This window comes from Crinia signifera, chromosome 6 (genome assembly GCF_055691185.1).
Source record: "Crinia signifera chromosome 6, ASM5569118v1, whole genome shotgun sequence".
NCBI classification, from domain to species: domain Eukaryota; kingdom Metazoa; phylum Chordata; class Amphibia; order Anura; family Myobatrachidae; genus Crinia; species Crinia signifera.
In genome coordinates this window covers 186231239-186251478 of record NC_139222.1, presented here as the reverse complement: position 1 = coordinate 186251478, position 20240 = coordinate 186231239, and the positions used below count along the sequence as shown (strand labels likewise).

At 44.7% G+C, this 20240-nt stretch overlaps 1 protein-coding gene across 2 annotated transcripts in view; it reads left to right on the top strand.

Moving 5' to 3' along the window:
• Positions 1–760: 760 nt before the first annotated feature.
• The window catches only part of USP43 (ubiquitin specific peptidase 43), a 100766-nt gene continuing 81286 nt past the window's right edge, over positions 761–20240 (top strand). For both annotated transcript variants that reach the window (XM_083148394.1, XM_083148393.1), the window contains exon 1: positions 761–1656. In XM_083148394.1, coding sequence (XP_083004520.1) covers positions 1051–1656 — 606 coding nt within the window. In that variant the 5' untranslated portion in view covers positions 761–1050. The remainder of the gene's footprint in view (positions 1657–20240) is intronic.

Sequence of the window (20240 nt, the reverse complement as noted above, 5' to 3'; positions counted from 1 at the left end):
CCTGTGTGAACGCGCAAATAAGGTCCCAAATGTAGTTCTGCCTCTGCTCTTAGTAAATGTACCCCTCAGTCTGGAAATGTCATTGCACACCACAAAGAATTTGGGATAAATAAAGTTGTTGCAACTTGTGATAAAACACAAAACGTTACATAGTCTAAAATACAATATGTTTTTTTCCCCCAGTAATTGTTGCACATTTCCAATCCCTGCCTAATGTTCCTCCCCCTGGTCAGGTTGCTAGATGCACTTATCAGTACCAGAAACACCACATTAAGAGTTAATTTGCTGGAAACTTTTAAACATTTAAAATGTTGCCACCAATATTGTTTGCGGTTTATTCTGGTTATTGTGTGCAGGATACATGTCAATGAGACGAAATGCAGTCATTTGTTCTATATCGAACATATCATGTATTTTATGTTGAGTTTGCATTGAAATGTCAGCAGTACGCAGAAGCTGAGTGACCCATGGTAACATTAGCTATTGCATGTTATGTGGGTAGATTGCAGCGTAGGGCAGAGGCTTTAGGAGACACAGCGACTGTCAGTCAAGCAGTTATTATCAATAGGCGATTAGCAGCTCAGTGGCTGAATGACACAGTGTGTGTGGAATTTGTCAGCTGCCTTATCCAGCAGCCTCTGCCCCCACCCCCTGCACAACCTGTCTGTGACTATTCTCTCCCCTTCCCTTGTCTTCTCTGAAAGTAAAGCAAGGATAATAAGATTCAGAGCGGGGAGGCGGAGCTGCAGAGCCAGCAGCAGCAGCAGCAGGAACACATATACACACACAGCAGCCAGCAGCAGCAGCAGCACTGCTACCTGGGATCTGAGGGGCAGAATCATGGCACACACACCTCTCCCTGCTAGGTAGGATGTGCTTGGGGATATCGGGGTGACAGTGCACCCCCTGACAGCATGGGGAGGCTGGTCATTTGAGGGAGGCTTAGAATAGCCATCCCAGCTCCTTCCTTCTTCCTGGCCAGTTCCCACCAGGAATAGAGCTGTGCACAGCCCAGCAGGTAGAGCAGAGCCTGCACATCCAGGTGAAGCCATGGAGAAACACCAGCCAACCAAAGACAAGCCTCAGGGTTCCAAAAAGCTCTTCAGGAGCAGGTCTCTGAAGTCTGTGGGACATTTCATGCAGAGGATACTGAGAACTTTGAGCAGTCTGTCCCACCTTGGGGATGGAGAGAGAGGCAATCAGGACTTGGAGGACGATGATGGGGGTTTCAAGCGTCAAACCCACCCCGCAGATAGGAAGGGGTCCACACAGGAGGAATATAGGTTTGTCCAAGGGGGCGACAGCAACAACAACCTGGGTAAGGCGCAGGTGCCGGCCAGGTGTCAGGAGAGGTGCTCCTGGAACCCGGACGAGAAGGTCCCTGGTGTCCAGGGGCTGAAGAACCACGGGAATACCTGCTTCATGAATGCTGTGGTCCAGTGCCTGAGTAACACGGACCTGCTGGCAGAGTACCTGGGGATGGAGCAGTACAGAGCAGAACTGAGCAGGACTAAGGAGCATGAAGTTGTGCAGAGGGAATCAGCGGGAGAGACCTCGGCTGCTGCTGGCAGGGGGGAGGTCACTGAGAGACTGGCATCCCTGGTCAGGGGGCTCTGGACGTTAGAGTACACCCCTCAGCTCTCTGTGGAGTTTAAGGTGAGTGTTGCTGGCCTGTGCCCTTACACACTGCAAATGCTTGCCTCTATGTTACCATTGCATGGTGTGAGATCTCTTGCTGCCATGCACAGGCAGGGACGGCATGTGTATGTATGGGCTATGATGATGAGATAAATTGCACGTCCTGCACATGCCACTCAGCATTAGTTTTAATGTCACCATCACATGGAGCACACGGTAGTATTGCTCATGGCAGTGAGAGATTGCACAGGCAGTAGTACTGTAACTTTCCAAATATTCATCCAAGGACTGAATTGCCATCACTTGAGAACAATTTACCTATACAGTGTGTTACTGTACTGGCACTGTTTTTTTTTTTTTAGGGAATGGATAAGGGAATGAAGTAATTGGAATTACCATCTATCATTGGTCCTTAGTCTTATACATTTGTATTACAGAATGCAGAGGTTCCTAAATGCGTTCATCAGGATAATTTTTTTTTTCTGACAGTCAAATTTACTGACAACTCTTACATAGTTATAGAAAGAAAACCTTTTTTTGACCATGACTACATCACAAGCGTGTGAATTAATTACTACAATGTTTGGATAAGTGGCCTGGTCTTGGGCTGTTGCCATTTTCAGTACCTGACAAGTCTATATGACACTTCACATCTTCTGAGCATCTATGTGATCAGCACCAAGGTGACTGATCTCCGGTGTCAACTTAAAAGTCAAACCAAGGAACTTATCCAATTGGTACATGTGGTGTACAATTAATTTAAAAGCGTTTGCATCCCCAGAGAGGATCCTTTTTTCAGCAGCGAGAGAGTTTTCCAGGCTGTGCTGTGTGTGATGATTTGTGGTGACTGCACAGTATCCATAGGCAGGCTTGCTTAACCACTTAGTGGCTGGAGAAGATTTGCTACTCTCCCTGTGATAACGTTTTCCTAGCATTTTATCAGTCTGTTACCCATATAACTGAGGGGAAGAAACCCTCATGATTCTTACCCTGACCAACAATTCATGTGACCCAGTCTTTGTCACATCAGCAAAGCTTAGCACTGTAAATTCACTATGGGCTTTGGTCCCTGTAGACCAGGGGTGTCAAACTCAAATTCATCGGGGGCCGCATCAGCAGTTAGGTCAATCTCAAAGGGCCGCTGTATAATAATAATGCAATGACACCACAGGCTGCTCCCCCTGTATAATATAAAAGTAATGCCATGACACCACCACCAGATATATTGTTTTTTTATGTAACTTACTGTATTTTATCCCTCAGACTCCTTTACTGCTGCTGCGGCTCCAGTAATTTCAATTCCACTCTCTGCGCCGCGGCCTGTCCTACTGCGGCCCCCCGACTCGGCCTGCCTTCCTTCCTCTCTGCAGACGCGTGGGTGGAAGTCGTCATCGTCATGACGTCCCCACCCAGCGTCTGCCACTGCCTCGATAAGAGGGAACAGGCTGCTGGGCCCTCCTCCACGTAGCCGTGGAGGCCGGCGGCCATGTTCCTGTGGCCGCAGACATCTTAAAAGACCACAGGAACATGGCCGCCGGCAGTGCAAAAAAAACCTTTCAAAAAAGATCTAAAAAAAGAGAATAAAAGGTGAAGGCTGGCGGCGGCTGCGCAGGCCACATGACGAGGTCTGTCGGGCCGGATTTGGCCCGCAGGTCTTGTGTTTGACACCCGTGCTGTAGACCGTCTTCGAGCGCTATCTATATAATTATATAATTCTCTAAATTGTGTGTGATATATATATACATGCACACATATTACTTTATATGTATACACATTCACACACACCATATTTGTTTTACCATTTTTTGGGGGGGGGGCACCTAATTACAACCTGCCTCCTGGTGAGTGTGTGGAATGTACACCCATGTATAATCTTGTAAATTAATGGAACTTGCTTGTACCATTGTCCTCGTACCCTTTTAGTTTGAAGTTATGGCAGCACCTTTTTGGACACTGCTTATTTACTTACATCCATGGGAATAACACAGTGGAGGCAAAGAAAATCTTCTCAATTAAGCACAGTCACGATTGCTGGTTCCTACCGCACGTTGGGCCTAATTCACTATGGATCACAGCACAGTTTACTGATGGTTGGGAGGTTGCGCAGGTGCTGGATGGGTCCTACAATCGCATAGCAAAAATGCAATTTCCTCTGCCAGATTGATAAGCAGAGGTGTTTGTGGCATTTCTGGAAAGGGGGAGTGTCCAGGAGTGGTCTATGCCGCGAGGTGCCGTTTTCTTGGCCTCCCAAGCTGCTGTGCGACATGCAACCTGAGTTAGACTTAAGCTGGGTACACAACTATACAATCCCTGTTTTCTTGTGACCATTCGACCGACCGTAGATGCGTCGGACCGTCAACAAACAACAGCCGAGGCTGCAGTAGCAGCGAGGCATTGCAACTCGCATTAAAACTGCAATCGCAAATGCATTCAGCAAGTATTATGCACCTCCTGCATTTGCATTGCTAAGGATCGCATATGTTAAGTTGCTGTGAGCAGCTAAACATATGCAATCCTTACTGAATCAGCCCTGTCAAACACAACTGAAAACATGGTCAATTGTGTTTTTTAAGCTCAAGTCACAATAAATAAAAAATGGTTGAGTTGTAGAATTCATTAATTAAATATACACTACTTATGAAAGTAATGAAGAACAATTTTTGTTTTTGACAGTTGTATAACTATATATATAAGTCAAATATGGGATCAGCTACGCGTGTCACTCTAATGCACTCCTGTTACGCATTCAGCAGTTTCACATGTAGATGGAGAGTTCATATGTGGTAGGAATGGTGCCAGGGCTATACTATATTATCTGTTTTAAGTGATACTTCAGCACTATTGCCCCCGATCCCCTTTACTTTTACAATGATGCAGTCACCCCCACCCCCTTTCTATAAGAACTTAGGGTTTTGCATACTGTAGTTGCTCACTTTTCAGTTTGATCTGTGGAATGGCTCTAATTTTTTCATTTCTAAGTGGTCAATTCTGAATGATGTGAATTCTAATCACCTCGTTGCCAACCCCAACTAGTGGATTTCTGTTCGCACCCATCCTGGGGTGCAAGCAGAAATCGGACAAAACTAGACGCGCTGCTGTTTTGTTCCCTTTGCATGGCGCAAACAGCATTGTCGCCGGGTGCTTGAGTCGGAGAATACCAGTTCTCGCAACTAAACACAGGCGAGTACCGGCATTCTCCAACTTTGCAGCGAGCTGAGTAAAATAGAGCTTCCGGCGCTATTCACGTCATTCAAGTATCATGTTATTCAGTCTGGAGACAGTGCAACTTACTATGTATTGTTTGGCTGTAATTCTCACTTTTATCCTAATTTTGTGTATATGGGCAATGTACCACTCTTTCAACCAGGACATTCATGGATTACACAGGTTCTGTGGCTGATTACCGGTAAACCAGGTGAAATGCATGTTTGAAGTCAGCTACAGAATTTATGTCATTCATAGGTGTCCAGGTTTAAAAGTAAAGTATGGTAAGCCAATTTATAAAAAGCACCAACACTTTACAATGGACTGATCAAACAAACATTAGTTTCAGACTACAGTACAATACAGGAAGAAACGTGAGATAAAGAAACGTGAGAGGCCTGGTGCAAATCCTAAAATCCCCTAGGATTTATCGAACAAATTAATAAACTGGATGTTATATAATCAAATGATTAGAAGTACTGATTGTATGAGCCTTCAAGGCTGCAAGAGTAATATGTACAGGTAGTGTTTGCAGTGAACAGAGACTGATTATAGCCTATAGGTATAAATCAGAATAATGTGGCTAGGTGTCCTGAAGAACAATGATATTGGGTAGTGATAGGGTGAGTGAGAGCATTCAGTAGGACTGTAGCACTGTTGCAGAATGTATCCTAATAGAAATGGTTATGGTATAAAACAGTGGTTTCCAACCATTTTTCTCTCCCGTACCCCCTTGATTAGGCTTTCCATTTATAAGTACCTCTCCTCTCAATTTGAAATTTCCACAGTACTTATGAGTGGAAGTGAGCAGTATGCGTGTCCTAATATTAAGGAGTAGCCATGGACTAGTATACGGTCAGGAATCAGGTCCGTCTTTGTCTGGCTGTGTATCGTCTCCAGAGTTCCCGCTAACGCCTATAGGATTAATGCATCTTCCACCCATGTCAGTGCGGGGCAGATGTTCACAGGTAGCTCTCAGTGAATGCTGGTTGGGCAAAAGCACGAGTAGACGCTGATGACGCTGCAGATGGAACTGGAAATGACACAACGTGGCTTGTTTCCATGTCAATGCAGTGGCGCACGCAGGGGGGTTTCTGAGTACCCAGAACCCCCCCCCCCCCCCCAGGAGTCTAAGAGCACTACTCTGGAAGCTGAGGGTCCCCTCTTTCCATGGGTACAAGAATTTTAAAAATCGGCCCTTGGAAACCGGAGATATCTGACTTCAAAGCAGTGGTCCCCATCCAAGCCTGTTAATTGCTTTTCCCAGTCAGATATTTCAGGTTCTGTCTGACTTAGCTTGTCTCTACTACATAACCAGAGATATCAGCCTTCCAGCATCTGGTTACTGCTCCAGCTCCACACAACTGGTATGTAGTTTTATATTCTCATCCCCTAGTCCCCAATACCATTTGGTAGGAGGGATTCTCTAGTTTTTAATTCCATTAAAAGCTAAGAAATCTATTTCTGGGAACTGGAGATATCTGCAGTCAAGCAAGCTATCCTCCCACCAGAAAATTATGAATAATAAGCCCACTCCACTATACACCACTCCTCTGCATATTAAACATCTTCTACCACCCTGGAAGTTATGTATCAGGGCCCCTTCATTCAGCCCAATGCCCCCTTCTCCCACCCCATCTCCCACCCCATCTGTGTAGTAAAGGGGTAATTAGTGGAAATTACAGATCCAGGCCCTACATGCTGAGCGGTTGATATAATACCCCCTACCACCCGCTAGAGGATCGGTAGGGGCCCCAATACATTGCCCATGGGTCTACACTGCTGTTGACCCCCCTGTATGTACTTTATATATATGTATGTATATGTATATATATATATATATATATTTTATTATTATTTATATACATTTGGTCTATCTATAATACTTTAACTGACCCGGCATATACTGGGTCGCCTAAGTGTCCATCTCCGTGCTTTGCTCCGCCCCTTTGGAAACCCCCTTCTGAAAATCCTGCGTTTGCCCCTGCAATGGTAGACTTCTTTTGCAATTGGGAGACTTTTTCTTCTTCCGCCATTACCAATATTATTTGCAAGTACCCCCAACTGGTGTGCAGAGTACCCCCAGGGGTACTAGTACCCCAGGTTGGGAACCACTGGTATAAAACATAGACTGACTTATGATAGACAGACATATGGTCGACATCTAATGGTCGACAGTCACAAGGTCACCAGGGTCAAAAGGTTGACAGGTAAAAGGTCGACATGAAAAAGGGCAACCTTTTTGTTAGGGACAAATGTTAGGGACTTGCCCGACTAATGAGGTCACCTGGATGCGGTGGGCAAGCCGCTATTTATGGCCATAACTGTGAAGAACCTCGCTAAGAATAAACATTTTTATTGCAATTTTTATTATTAATAAATTTTGAGTTTGATTTGTGCACCTGCAACCTTGACTTTGTATGCAGTACTACTGAAAGGTCTGTGCATGGTCGCACCTCTCAATTGGTGTGCACCCCAGGACCCCATCCATGGTCAAAAGGTCGACAGACAAAAGGTTGACGTGGGTTTTTACTGTTTTTAGGGTGTCTAGGTTGACATAGGTCAACATTAACACTGTCTAAGTGTACCGCATCCACTCGCATGGCTCGCTACGCTCGCCTGCTTGGGGCTGGGTACACTATTTTATTCTCCCTCCACGCTCGAGTCTAGTGGATGGTAGGGCATAAAATACAGCCTGTCGGCACATGTCGGCTGGAATTTTCCATGTCGACATTTTGACCCTGTCGACCTTTTGACCCTGTCGACCTATTGTGTGTCAAGCTTTAAACCCTGTCGAGCTTTTGACTGTCTACCTTTTGACCCTGTCAACCATTAGTGGTCGACCATATGACTGTCTATCATGAGTCAGTCTATGATCTGTCAGGATACCAATAGAAATATGCAGTGTAATGTATGTGTGTTGTCCTTTACAACCAACCAGATTCTAGCTAACTTTTCTCAAAAACATGCTATAAAATTATAGATAGAACTGATTGGTTGCTTTGAACAACTTCTTTAGATGTCCACTTCTCCACTCTTTAGAAGGTTGGATACACTTCCCCTTAACTGTTGTGCATGCTTGTTGTAATTCTTGGTATACAGTAGGTTCAGTTTCTGTATGTACAGTATAAGCACAGTACCATGTAGCGTGTTCAGTGCTGCTTGGTACTCTAGGTATTTTTACTCATAGCATCCCTTGATCTGTATGCTAGAAGTAATTCTCCTGCTCTGTTCTTAATCTGAACGAATGCATTTTTCGGTACTTGTTTCCTAGCACAGCGCCCACGATATTCAGTCGTATGGCATTGTATTCAATTTAAAATTGTATACCATTGTATATGGCATACAATGGCATACAATGCAATGCGATGCGATTTTAAATTGTATAAGCACCCTAATGGGTTTTTTCAATGTGAAATGGTCCCCCTATACGATTTTTAATTGTATAAGCACCTTAATAGGTGCTTACAATGTTAAATGCACCCCCACGCCACCGCCACTATCAACGCCAACCCGAAGCATGGCGAGCGCAGCGAGCCCGCGAGGGGCAGCAGTACGCGTCCTTCGACCTATTCCATACCCCCACTATCCACGTCGGCGTGGAGTTGATTCTATATAGTGTGGTGAGCGCAGCGAGCCACTGAGCCTGAAGCGTGGTGAGCGCAGCGAGCCCCGCGGGGGGACACGCATTACTTCACATGTATTCCGTGTCCCCTCGAGGGGCTCGCTTTGCTCGCCACGCTTTAGGCTCGGGGGCTCGCTGCGCTCACCACACATAAGATCAACTCCACGCCAACGTGGATAGTGGGGGTATGAAAAGGTCGGAGGACGCGTACCGCCGCCCCTCGCGGGCTCGCTACGCTCGCCACGCTTCGGGTTGGCATTGATAGTACGGGTGGCGTGGGGGTGCTTTTAACATTGTAAGCACCTATTACAGTGCTTATACAATTATTTATCTTATAGGGGGCACATTTAACATTGAAAACACCCATTAGGGTGCTTATGCAATTTTAAATCGCATACCATTGTATATGTCATACAATGGCATACAATTCGATGGTATACAATTTAAAATTGTATAACAACTGCTAACATCGCATCGCATACCATCGTATGCCTTATGGTATGCAATGGGATGGGCGCCGTGCTAGGAAACAAGTACCCATTTTTCTGTATTCCAGATTTAGTCATTGTTCTCTTATCTTACCTGCAATGGTATCAGGCCAATAGGCTGACAGTGTCTAGGTCAGCAGTCAATAGGTTGACACCACATGGGCACATATGGTTGACATGGTCAAATGGTTGACATGGTAATCATTGACACATGAAAAGGTTGACAAGGTTTTTTATATTTTTGACCTTTTTCATACTTGACCATCCACATGTACTCTGATTGGAATGCTAAAGTCCCTTAAGCATGTAGAGCCAAGTGGTGCAATAATTTGGGGCATTTGGGCCTAATTCAGACTTGATTGCAAAGCACATTTTTTCTTTCTAATGGACAAAACTATATTGCACTTCAGGTGAGGCAGATGTAACATGTGCAGAAATAGTTAGAAGGGGTAGAAGTGAGCATAAACGGGGTTAGGATGGGAGATGGATGAGTTTAATGAAGAAATGGGTCTTGAGAACCTGTTCAAAGTTTTGTACGGAGGTGAAGAGTCTGATAAGGAGAGGTAGAGAATTCCAGAGATAAGGAACACAACACTCAAAATCTCAGAGGAAGGAATGGAAGCAGGTAACCAGTTTGCAGGAAAGGCGATGTGCTTATTGCTCATATGGGCAGATGTACTAAGTCTTGGATAGTGATCAACCCTTTGAGTGTGAAATTAATTTTCAATATAGGTGTGAAAACTGCCAAATAAACATTTTATTCATCATAATGGCCTGTAATGTTTATATTATATAGGAAATATATTTTTTTACACATTTTTTTCTTTGAATTTATATAACAAATGTGAGCAATGCTGGCATTTTTAGCGGATATTTTGCATATATCACAGAGATTTTGGCACTCAAAGGGTTAAGTAATGAGCGATAACTAACTCACCAGTCAGCCCCTAATTGCCATTTTTCAAACACAAACTGTAAAATGGTATATGAGCTGATTGTCTGTTTCTGATTCAGAAAGAGATGTACTATGAAAGTGATAAACTACCAACCATTCCGATACTAACTGCCTTTTTTCAACTTGTTTTTAAAAGCTGGCAGTTAGGGTCAGATTTGGTAGTTTCTCTCTCTATTTTATCACTCTCCAATACACTAGATGATATGTCGTCTGATCCAGTGGATCAGATTGACACATGAGGCACATCATTGCGTGACCAACGCTCCGTCTCTGCTGACATCGGCAAGTGTGTATGCAATTGCCGACACCAGCTACCCTGCTGGGTCCAGTCTCCTGCAGGCCCAGCATAAGTACTGTATCACAGCAACTCCCAAGAGTATGGGGGAGATGTACTCTCAGTAACGTGTCCAATGAAATTGCATTCGAATGCTGTCATCTATGGCGAGGTGATATCTTCCAGCAGGTAAGGTAGAACACAGATATCCACTCATATCTCTGTGTAGGCAGCTACCTGCTGTGTAATATTAGCTGTCTGCTGCGGTTCTTGTAATAGAATAAATATTTAGAATGTTCATATTTTCGCCTCCTGCTGCAGGTAGATACACAAACAGGTCTGTCCGCATTGTGCATGTATTTATTTAGCAGCCGTTCCCAGCCCATTGCCGCACGGCTGTTTTATTTATGATTGCTCTCATGGTGACATAAACCTTTGAACCAAGTTTCCAAGCTATAGGGCAATTAAGAATTGTGGAGCAAACAATGCAGGGAACTGTGCTTGGAGATTTCCTACAGGAAGGCAGGGTGACTGAGGTGACATGGAGGAGGTCAGGGACATATTGAACATTAAGATTGTAAAAAAAACAACAAGTTGAAGTAAAAACAAAACACATCTAATTTTAGTTTGGAATAAAATAGATAAGTATAAGACTGGTGACACTGGAGAAATCCAGATTTGGTTTGCAGGGCCATTCTGTAAAAGTTACTTAAAAGGGTCAAATGTGTACAGTGAAATAATCAATGTTAAGTAGTAGAGTAGCCACAATTTATACGGGTATGGATCATTAGGTCACCAGCAAGGGCGTAACTACCATAGGTGCAAGGGGTGCAGCTGCTATGGGGCCCAAAGCTGAAAGGGGCCCATCTTTGCCATCTAAGTAATATGTTTTGCATAGATTTATCACCATCAGTTGCTAAATAGGGGGCCCTTACAAACTTTTGCTATGGGGCCTACGAATATCTAGGTACGCCTCTGGTCACCAGCATTAGGGTCGACATGCATTTCGGTCGACATGGGTTAATGTCGACATGCAGGAAGGTCTTTATGACATTAGGTTGACATGGATAAGGTCAACATGGTCATTAGGTCGACATGGGTAAGGTCCACATTGAAATAGTCAACGTGTTTTTTTTTAACTGGAACGTCAACACAGTCAACATAAACACTAAAACACTCGCTACACTCGCCATGCATCGGGCACGGTGCCTCGCTGCGCTCGGCACACTATTTTATTCTCTCACCACGCTCTAGTGGATGGGAGGGCATGAAATACCGCCTGTCAGCACATGTCAGCAAAGAAGGCAAGTATTTTACAGGACTCACACCGCTTCTGCTCCCAACTCACACCACTACTGTCTGAAAATTTGGAATAAGACGGGCCAGACTATTGATACAACCAACCACACCCTGATTCATCTATGCAGTTTTCAGCCCATTGCTTCTAAAATCCTTGGACGGTGGAAATTAAGATAGTTGCTTTACTGCAGTGATTTTCAACCTGTTTACCTTGCGGCACACTAAATAAGATTTTAAAATTGCCAAGGCACACCATGAGATCCCCACAGGGCAAAACACATTGGCCCCCACAGTAAAAACAAACAAACTTATTGGCCCCCATATAAAAAACAATCCCACTGGTCCCCACTGGTAACACAAATAAAATACATTGGCCCTTTAAATAAAAAGAAGAGACCAGTAAATAACAGATAAACTGGTGGTGGTTGTAAACTGGATCGGGCATCTCTAGATCTGGGGGCACACTTGAAAACAGTTCAAGACACACTAGTGTGCCACGGCACAGTGGTTGAAAAACACTGCTTTACTGTATATTAAAGTGTGAATTAAGATGGAGTAGGGATGGCCATCGACCATCGATGATTCAAAATCATCGATGGTTCATGGCCAATGTCGAATAATTTAGCCATCGATGGGGGAGAACCAGATGGTTTCCCTCCATCGATGGAACAGCAAAACAATGTTTTTTTTTTTTGTTTTTTTTTAAGTGTCGGGACACGGAGCATAGCTCCGCCCCCCGACACCCGCGAAGCCCCGCGCCCGTGTTTTGATTGGCCCACAGACCAATCAAACAAACACAATGGATGACCATCGATATGTAAAAATATTGATGGTCATCCATAGCATAGTTTAGCACTATCAATGGCCAGTTGCAGAATTGCCATCGATGGCAACCATCGATGGCAATGGCAACGATGGCCATCCCTAAGATGGAGGGCTGGAATATGGACCAGGGATCCCAATAGCTGCAATAACTTTAGGGCATTGTGCATATAGTTAAACCAGGCTGTATGCAGTGCCAGATGAAGGTATAAATGGGCCTGGAGCTGAAAATTATCAAGGGCCCTAATAATAATGGTTGTGGCCAGCACCTAATAATGGGGGGGGGGGGGGGGTGGTCTACTCATGGGTGTGTCTCTATTTGTGTAAATACTTTCAACTAATTATATATGCCTGGAAAAGGCAGGGGGCTGTAACGGGGACAGCCGCCGGGCAGAAATGACAGCCATTGACAGCCGGGCAGAGAGCAGGGGGCTGCCCGGCTGTATTCACTGCAGGACCTGGCTATTTGAAAAAATACCCCTTTCACACCAGAAAATGCAGGGACTTACCTGGGAATATGGACCCAGGATCATGCAGGGACATTCCCGGGCTGGGCCCTTTTACACCAGCCTAGTCCCTGCATTTTCTGGTGTGAGGGGGTGGGGGGGGGGGGGGGAGAGAAGAAAAACCACCCCCTTTAACCAACCAGCTAATTACATGAGACCAGTATCATATTGAGGAACTTTTGAGTGGGCTTCGAATGATTTTGTCCATTTGGTTCCAGAGAAATCTGCCCTCAATCAACATGAACAGCCATGAAATTACATTTCAGAAATGAAAAAAATTGGTTTACCCGCAATATCTCTTTAACCAATGAGTCCATATGGACCAGCCTGGTATCAGATTGAAGGCCCAGCAATTTGGGTTCGACTCCAAGCTTCTGTAATGCCAGAGGGGGAACTGGCAGCCACTGGAACCGGGTGGGGGTCGGAATTAGCAGGTCCCATGTTATCCTATGGGGAAAAAGTTTGCCTGGTGGTATCTCCGATTCCCAGGAGGCTAGCGATGCAGGGCCGGGCTCATTGGAAAGCCCTAACCATCAGCTACAAATTTGGCCTATTTGGAGAGTGGGCCTGGAGCTTTAGCTCCATCGGGCCCATTGTTAATCCGGCCCTGGCTGTACGTACAGTGCACCAGAGCTCAACATGTGCCCTAAAAGTCAGGGAGACTTAAAACAGTTTAATATTAGAGCTAGCTTACCAGTGGCATAACTATAAATTTTGCTCCCCCCTGCCAAAAAGTTTGTGCCCGACCCCCCGCACCCCATTGCAATTTGGTAAGACAACAAATGAAAATAAAATATATATACATAAATATATATATATATATATTTATTTTTTATTATGATAATCAGTGCTAGTCAGGCACAACAGAGAATGAATGCACCTCTATATATATAATCTGAGGATTACATTTATTTTGTAACAGATGACTGTGGCTTGCTAGTGCTCCCTCAGTCTGCTGGCTTCCAGTTCCCGGCTCTTCTCTGCACTCCCCATTTACTTCTCCTTATGTCCTGGTATAGCGGTTTCCTGGAGGTTGCCTCCCTTCCTCTCCTGCAGGTCTGGCTGCACCGTGATGAAGTGTTCCGTGTGTGGGGTTCCTCCGGGGCCTGGAGAGCAGCAGTCTCATCTCTGAGATAGTTTCAGGCCTTGTCCAGGTATAGACTCCGCAGGCCCTCTCCAGAAATCTGGCTATCCACCACTCCTCTGCCCCTCAGATGATGAGTCCTTGCGGTTGTCCATGGAGCAGCATCGGGGTGCCGCCAAATGTGCAAAAGTGATGATGTGTGAGGCCCCAACTTTAGGCAGTGTTGTGGCTCAGGAAGTCAAGGCTTCCATATTTAGCACGGTGGCCCTGTTTCTACTCCCTGCAATGCTGCAGTATGGTCTGCTCTAATATGGGAGGCAGACACCAGGGATGGCTGGCTCCGGGCCCGGCACATGTGGCTGCTGAGTAGTGCAGCTCTGTCATAAGCCGACTGCTAGGCGCCAAGACACATGACCATCAGCGCACGGAGGGTTATGTAGTCCCACCCCCTACCTGTCCCCATATCCTCCTCAGTACTGGATGCAGCCAATAGTTTGTCACTGCCATCAGTGCGGAGTCAGTGGCATCACTATATTGCCAGGAGCCGGGAAAGGAGGGCTGGTGGAGGCTTCTCCTAAATGAACTGATGGAAGGCCCGTTCCAGCCCACTTTAACCCGCCTGTCAGTCACTGTCAGCTTAGCCAGCCAGCCGAATGTGTGTGTGCCGGCACCCCCCACAGACCCCGCTGGCATCGCTCCCCCAAGCCGCCACGCGGTGTCTGCTGCACAGTAGCTACACCACTGTAGCTTACAAATTCTACTAGTCAACCACATTGCTCAAAATCTAACAAATAAATTATGTTCTATGTTCAGTGTTCTCATCTTATCTAAAGTTTACTGTATCCAAAACTTTTACTGTATCCTTGAAGGAGTTAGAAATAATTCTTTATATCAACTGAATTTAGGGAAGAAGAACATTTGTCAAGGGCTTCACTGAAATCTGCAACCCATAGGGAAAATGCGACCCCCCCCCCTCTTCCACTCATTGCTTTAGGGAGTAATCATGACTTTGAAGCAGTGAACCGCTTGTCCTCTTATAAAAATGAGGTAGTATTATAATCAGTAAATCGTATATATTTGTCATCCTTAGGTTCAATTTTGTGGTGAGTGACATGATTCTTTTCTGTTTGTCCACATATGTTATTATTGGAAGCCACAAGTTTTTTGCCTATTTCTATACATTGACCATAAAAAATTGGAATTTGACTTGGACCATCAACCCAAGCAACCTAGGGTTCCTTGGCACACAGTCTGGGAACCACTGGTGTAACTATACATCTCCATAGCTAAAAAAAATAAAAAATTAAGTAATGGGATTCTCAAATATCGGTATGTGTTCAGGTGCGAGGATGTAACTACAGTAGGTGCAGGTTTCTCTCCCTGCATCTAGCCCACCATTTCCCATTGCCTGTGCTCTGTCCTCACTGATGCTGGAAGTAGGCATGGCTGTGGAACAGGTATGTCCCAGCACAGCCTGTCACCCCCTTAAGCTGTACTGGGGTATAAATGTAACAGTCCCATGAATTTATTAAAAAACACATGCAGGGTCCCCAAAAGGAGCTTGCCCCTGCAATGTGTAAGAAATGAAGTAATCACATTAGCAGTCAATTCATTTCAGTTTCGTGCCTCCACTGTCATACCTCCAAACTGTCCTTATTTTCACGGGACAGTCCATTTTTTGGGGGGACTGTCCCATCTGAGGGTGGCAATGTCCCATGCGGGTGGGGGATCAGCTGGAAACCGCCCTGTCACTTGCTGCAGTAAATTGACACTGTGCGCACAGCAGAAGCGTAACTAGATATTCGTAGGCCCCATAGCAAAAGTTTGTAAGGGCTCCCTATTTAGCAATGGATGGTTATAAATGTATGCAAGACATATTAGTTTGACAGCAAAGATGGGCCCCCTTCAGCTCTGGGCCCCATAGCAGCTGCACCCCCTGCACCTATGGTAGTTACGCCCCTGGCGCACAGCATTTCTTCATGATAGACAGAAGGGCTGGGGGCATGTCCAGCAGCTCACAGAATGCTGGGCATGCCCCCAACAGTGACAAAACAGGAAGCATGGCCCTCTTTTACATAGGTCACTCCCCACAGCAGTTCAGAGGAGTATATTCCACAAGACAACCTAGGCACCTGCCTAGGGCCCAGCACATCTTAGGGGGCCCCATAAAGATATCCCCGCTGTCAAAAATGTATCCGGAGAAGCATTACGCGACTGCCGTGTGATGTCATGACCCTTTAATGTTCTTTGATGGGATATAAAATGCTAGGACACATAACATGGTTTCATCCACTGTATGTGGGCAATCATTTAAATGTGGAACATGTTATATTTTAAGCCTCCTTCCAAAAGAACTAGATCCTGATTCACATTTGTACGCAATGCTGATGTTTACGCAATTAAAAATTTATCAGTAGACTGTGGATGCGCTAAGGTACTCTATCGATGCCGCCTACAGTCAGCAGCAAAATATAGTGCCATGGATCATTTTAGGGAGGAGGGGGCCAACCTGATTTCTTTTCTAGGGTCCCATGGGATCTAAATCCACCTCTGCAGCAGTCCCAATTTGCATCTCGTGGATGTTGGAAGGTATGTACTGTGTATGTCTGTCGACCATGTATGTATGGTGCCATTCTGCAGTAACTTAATGCAGGGTTGCCGAATTTTAATTGTGCCTCTCCGCGAGAAGCCCAGAGAGGAGACCAAATGCTGCAGGCCAGGGGAAGGGGACAATGCTGACGTCAGCAGACTCCACCCCCATTCCACTCAAACTCCGCAATTTGCGGGCTAAAATTACGCAAAATGACATGGTTCGCACCATTTTCGTCCTGCCCCCTCCTCAAAGAGCCCCAAATGACATAATTTGTTTCATAGGCTCTGGCGGGTGCGGGGGGATACCGGAGACTTGTCCGCCTTCCTGAGGAGCTGGGAGGCTGACCTGATTTTTGGCAGAACGTAGGCAATCATGACTTAATGGGGTTGTGTAATAATTTTTATTGTCAGACGGGCTCCGAGAGCAAAACTATTTGAAAATTCCTGCTTTAGAGGATTGGAAAGTGGATGTTGCAGCTGAAGGAAAAACAGGATGTATTCAATTTAGAACCAACTCTTACATATATCATCTAATATTACGTTTTAATTTACACATTTCTGAAACTGTTTTTTGCTCCCTCTGGAGGACAAGATTTGTTTCCATGGTTTCACATGGTCCAACAAGTGTTAGCAATGATTTTGATGTATATTTTGTCTTTTATGAAAGCAGCTAAAAAAACACTGTATGGTGAAATGTCATAGGATCCTTCTATGCATCTAGCTACACTTCAGCATATTACCTTACCTCAACTATCAACACATGTGGACAATAACATATGGTGATGAGTGCTCTTTGGTACATATACCATTGGTACATATACGTAGGGAAAACAGAAATGGGTCTTTTTATCAAGTGGTGATAGTTCATTTCTGTGGTGTTTTCTCTGGAAAAGAGCTTCTCCAGATAACCAAAATCAAAGAAATATGGCAATTATGTTATGCTGAGTGCAAATGGTAATAACATTTAATTCAAATATGCCACCAAAATCGCACTCAAACCCTCCTGTTGACAACTGACCCTGGTGAATGCCTAAAAAATACTCTGTGGTGTTCAATGATATAAACGAATATCAGAGGCACTCAACGGACTTGGAAAGATAAGAATTCAGGCGTGGGACGCCACAGCTGTGATCAACGTTTCAGTTTATTAAACTTTCGTCAGGGTGAAATATATATATATATATAGAGAGAGAGAGAGAGAGAGGTAGACGGCCTGGCACTCCCTCAGCTGGGATTCAGTACCTGGGTGCCTTCTGGAACAAACAGGTAGTCTCGTAGGAAGGAACAGACAGCGGCACTCCAAGGGTTTTCAACAGCGTGTATTAAAGCAAACCAACGTTTTGGGGTATCATTCACCCCTTTGTCAAGGTTTAAGTGCAATAAACCTTGACAAGGGGGTGAATGATACCCCTTGTTGGTTTGCTTTAATACACGCTTTTGAAAACCCTTGGAGTGCCGCTGTCTGTTCCTTCCTACGAGACTATATATATATATATATATATATATATATATATATATGAAATTGCATATAGGCAGCACTCCAATTGAGCCTTAGAAGTGAGAGAAAATAGGTGCCCTCCCGGATAATCAGCTTGTAGACCCAGGCTGTGTAAATAGATTCTGTGGTGGGCGGCACTCTGCTTAATAATAAAGAAATACAGGAGACCTTGTGGTTGTTCCCGACGTTTCAAGCCTTTGCAGGCTTTTTATCAAGGTGCAAGAGTGCACCTTGATAAAAAGCCTGCAAAGGCTTGAAACGTCGGGAACAACCACAAGGTCTCCTGTATTTCTTTATTATTAAGCAGAGTGCCGCCCACCACAGAATCTATATATATATATATATATACATATATATATATATATGCCAATTTTCAAAGCATATGTGAATGAGCACTTACAGCTATGGAATATGTGTGTATGTGTCTCAATAAATGAGCACTTGTGTAGCTCCAGTGCACAATTCTCTTGCGTCATGAGAGTCAAGTGTGTTGGCTGCTGTAAACCCCTGAAGTCATGTAGTAAGACAACACCGCCTTCTCCTACACTAGATACAGTGTGTACTACTATCACTCATGTGTAACACTCCTGTCGCTGTCACACCTTGTGCTTCTATGATTCTGTGCTTCTGTCCATGACAGTACATGGTTATTCCTTCTGCTAAGAGTTCATAAAATATGCATTATCTCTTGTGGAAAATATGTCCTGTTCATTTTATTCCACAGTTGTTTATTTTGTATTATACTAAATATTCAATAGCTTTCTTTCAGCATTATATTATTGAAGTGGATCTGTCGCCTACACAAAATTCATGCTATCGGTTTACTAGAAACTAGTGACATCACTTAGGTATAAAGTGGCTAAACTAATATTCATGGGAATGTATACTAATAATTTACTGGGAATTGGTTACGATACTGAGGTGAAAGATGGCAAATGGAAAATACAGCCTTTCAGTTTACTACAAGCCTCTGATATACTAGGCGCAACTTGACTAAAATGATCAGCGTAAAACTGCATTAGATTGCTGCTGAAGATTGTGCGGCACCTGGGTGTTAGCGTTATAACTCACTAGGGAGTCCGATTATTAATGATCACATTTGCAATGTTATCTGGGGGGCAATATCTAGTAGAATTGCACCACATTGTTAAATGGGCCCAAGATGGGCCCCTAAGTGAACTGGGGTACCTTAAGTTTGATGGGGCCCATTTACTACTGGAACGAATATGCAATGCAATCTGGGTGAGATCTACCTGCAGGTGTAGGGACAGGGTCTCATTAGGGAGCCCATCCCTGCTATCTCCTTCGCCGGGTGCCAGAGGTCTGCGCATGTGCGGTTTGCGATGACCCGTGCTGTCTGCACTGCCACAATAGCAGTGAAGTCTGTAGTGCATTGGCTACAATGTGCTACCACCATCTGCGAATGGCGGCTAGCATAGCTTCCATAGAAACCTATGGGGGAAGCAGCTGCGATTGGAGATTCCTGCTGTGGTCCCTACTAGATACATTCGGGGAATACTTAATATTTGCGGCTTATACCCGTTTTCGGGGAATTAGCCGCAATCACTATGTGATAAATGAGCCCCTAGATTGTACAGATCAGACAACAGGAAAGATACAATGGCATTTTAAGATAACTTTAATACAACTAGTTACCAGCCCAGTAACCATTACCAGTAAGTACTGTCAGCATTGGTCACTGTAAGTGCCTAAATGGAGCAAAATTCGAATTGCTCAGGAGGATGCCATCTAGTAGCCGCTGTCAAAGCAAAATACTTGAATCCCCCACATAGAGCTGATTAGCATAGTTAGCCTTTAATTGTATAGGAAATATCTGAACAAGAGAATTAAATAAATGCCAGGTGAATCACGAAACCCTGTGTTTTGATCTTACACAGCATTCCTGGAAGTCGACATTGATTCACACCCCAAGTCTGTGGGTGGGATGACTACAATTCTGGAAAAAGTGGGACTATCCCACCAAAATTGGGACATGATGGGGTAGGTGGTGGTCTGTGTCTGTGTGTGGGTCCTGAATTTATGTTTGGTGGTCCATTCTCTGTTACATGTCCATGCTTGTGTCCAATAGATGGTAAAAAAAAATTATACTCATGCTACTAGCCTAGACTATGGAAAGCAAAATCCAGAAATGCTACTACCAGCATTGGGGTGACTCACTAACTTAAGGGGCCTACACATGTTGAGATGTGCATGCCCCTCCGTGATGAGCGTTCTAGGGAAGGACGACTTTTTTT